The sequence below is a fragment of the Fukomys damarensis genome, unplaced genomic scaffold (assembly GCF_012274545.1).
Source record: "Fukomys damarensis isolate Sample0158 unplaced genomic scaffold, DMR_v1.0_HiC HiC_scaffold_16, whole genome shotgun sequence".
Taxonomy (NCBI): Eukaryota; Metazoa; Chordata; class Mammalia; order Rodentia; family Bathyergidae; genus Fukomys; species Fukomys damarensis.
Window position 1 is genome coordinate 129890496 of NW_022900928.1, and position 2544 is coordinate 129893039.

The following is a 2544-nucleotide window of genomic DNA, read 5'->3' on the forward strand; positions in this document are numbered from 1 at the left end:
AAAAAAAAAAAAAAAAAAAAATGTAATTCTTGCTCTAAGGGCCTAATCTTTCTTTGCGGCTGGGTTCTCCCTCTGAGCTGGGACAGAGGGACAGTAAATAGAGACAGCTGCTCCTGGTCTTACTGCTCTTCCTGCCTCCCAACCCGGGGTAGCAGAGCAGAGGGGCAGAGGGGAGGGGAGGCAGGGCAAAAGGACACCACCCTGCCCAGGTGGTGACTCAGCCCTTCCCACAAACCTCCCTCCTGCCAGATCAGGGTCACAGCCACTGGGAACAATGCTGGATGGACCAGGCGGCAGGGACTAGGGTCTGTGAGGCCCGTTCTCCCCAAACTGGGCCACTGTGGGTCCTTTCATCTCCCGCCTTCCCCTCCAGGCCACTCCAGCACCCGCCTTTGCTCTTCCTGCCCCTCCAGCCCCAGTGCAGCAATTACAGCATCAATTAGGAGGCTTTGATCATCTTTAGAAGTGGCCACATCGGGAAGGGACGCTGCCAAGCAATTAGGGCCAGCGGGGCAGGGCACTCAGTGTCTTCCTCAGAAGTGGGGCTGCCGGGGACCCCCAGACACCCCCTGCTCTGCTCCCTCCAAGAGTGTCTGCCCACAGCGTAGCCGCAGACTCCTCAGGGGGCTCTGGCAGATGGGGATCCCTCCCCAGTCCCCTCTGCCTGGCCCCCAGCCCAACCGTTAGCTCCTGTCCCCCATCTCAGCCCCTTTGATGGGGCCACAGGAACAAGGGCTCCTTTGAAACAGGGAACTATGGGACTTCAAAGGTGAGGGCTGAGCCCACTACCTCATTCCCTCCTCCAACACTGGCCTCCTCCCTCACTGCCCTCATCCCCTATAAAGGCCCTGCTGCCTCCTTCCCTGAGGGCACCCAGGGGGTGTGGGCCAGGTGAGCCATAGTCCCGGGGAGCAGAATGAGGCATCTGGACCTGGACTTAGGAAAATGGGGTCAGATGATTTGAGGGACAACAATTCCATGCCCAGGGGCGGAAAAGCAGCAAGAGGCAGGCAGGATAGGGTAAGCTCGGCCAGGGACAGAAGACAGGCCTCCCGGTCAACATGCTGCTGGCTGCATTGCTGCTCCTTCTGTCCCACCCAGACCCCTGGTCTGCCCACGGGCACCCACTGTACATGTACCTGCCCCCCAGCACCCTGCAAGGTGAGCCGGGCTGTGTGAGGTGGGAGGGCCCAGGGGAGACGGGCTCAGAGAAGGATGAGGGGACCTGTGGCCCTTTCTGCCCACCTGCTGGGCTAAGGGGCCAGGAACTTGATATAGGAAGGGGAGGAAGGCAGCCCGGCTCACACAGGAAGCAGAGCTGCCCAGCCCTGCCAGGGGGACCAGCAGGGTGCTGAAGGCCTGGAGCAGCATGGCTGGGCTGCCCAAGGTGGGCACCTCGCACTCGGTCACTTAATGTGGACAGGCCTGACCTCTGGGGTGTCCAGACCCTACAGTTTGCTTTCTGAAGTTTTTGGTTATTGTTAGTTTTTGTTTTGTTTGCCGTACCAAGTCCAGGGCCTTTGCACTGAACCACATCCTCAGCGCTTTAAGTATTTTGTATTGTATTTCATTTGTGTGTGTGTGTGTGTGTGTGTGTGTGTGTGTGTGTGTAATGAAATAAGTTCAGGAGCAATCACATATCCTCCCTTCTGCTGTATTTTTTTTTATTTTGAAACAAGGTTTTGCCAAGTTACTAAACTGCCCAGGCTGGGAGGGAACTTGAGATCCTCCTGCCTCAGCCTCCCAGACTGGTGGGATAACTGAGATACAGCCCCCACACTTGGCTTTCTTTTGGTTAGTAGGGAAAAGCACTTTGCAGAGATTCCAAATCTGGGCTCATCTGCTCCAAGGGTTGGGCCTGGGGGTCTGGGGTGCTCTGAAAGCCCGGCCTTCTTCCTCACGACCTCCAGAAGCAGGACTTGGGCTGGGCCAGGAGGCTGAACTGAGGCTCTTGCCAAGCTTGCGTGCTTTGTGTCCCATGTCCCAGCAGTTCTGTCGGCCCAGGGCACAAAGGCCTTGCAGGCTGCTCAGAGGAGTGCCCAGTGGGCTGTGAAGCAAGAGACCACTGAGCTCCAGCTCAGGCTGCACCAGTGCCGAGGTGTGAAGGGTGCCTGCCCTGCCCCACCCCAGCCAGCTTGCTCTCCTACCTGAACCCTTTACCCACCACCCTTCATACCCCCTGGGACAGGATTGCTGGGCCTGCTGCTGTGAAGGGTGGGCTGGCTCCCGCTGAACCCCTATGCAGGGAGTGGGGTGCAGGGGAGGGGGCTTAGAAGATAGCAGTGACACTCAAAGAGTTGTTTCTCAGCAGGACCTGGACACCCCAGACCTCAAGCACCCCTCCTCCAGAACCCACCTGAGCCAGGTGAAGCTAAAAAGTCCAGGGAGCAGAAGCCAGGCAGGCCTGGACGTGACTAGAACTTGCCCCTCAATGCCGCCTCTGCCACTCCAGGGCCCTGTGGCGAAAGGCGGCCCAGCGCTGCCAATGTGAGCAGGGCTCACGGCCGCATCGTGGGGGGCAATGCAGCTCCCCCCGGGGCTTGG

General features: G+C 58.7%; 1 protein-coding gene across 1 annotated transcript in view; it reads left to right on the forward strand.

Annotated features, from left to right (window-relative positions):
- Positions 1–1061: 1061 nt before the first annotated feature.
- Prss56 (serine protease 56) overlaps positions 1062–2544 on the forward strand; it is a 5069-nt gene continuing 3586 nt past the window's right edge. The window contains exons 1-4 of the mRNA XM_033763991.1: positions 1062–1161; positions 1991–2098; positions 2312–2365; positions 2453–2538. Of these exons, the coding sequence (XP_033619882.1) occupies positions 1062–1161; positions 1991–2098; positions 2312–2365; positions 2453–2538 (348 nt within the window). The remainder of the gene's footprint in view (positions 1162–1990; positions 2099–2311; positions 2366–2452; positions 2539–2544) is intronic.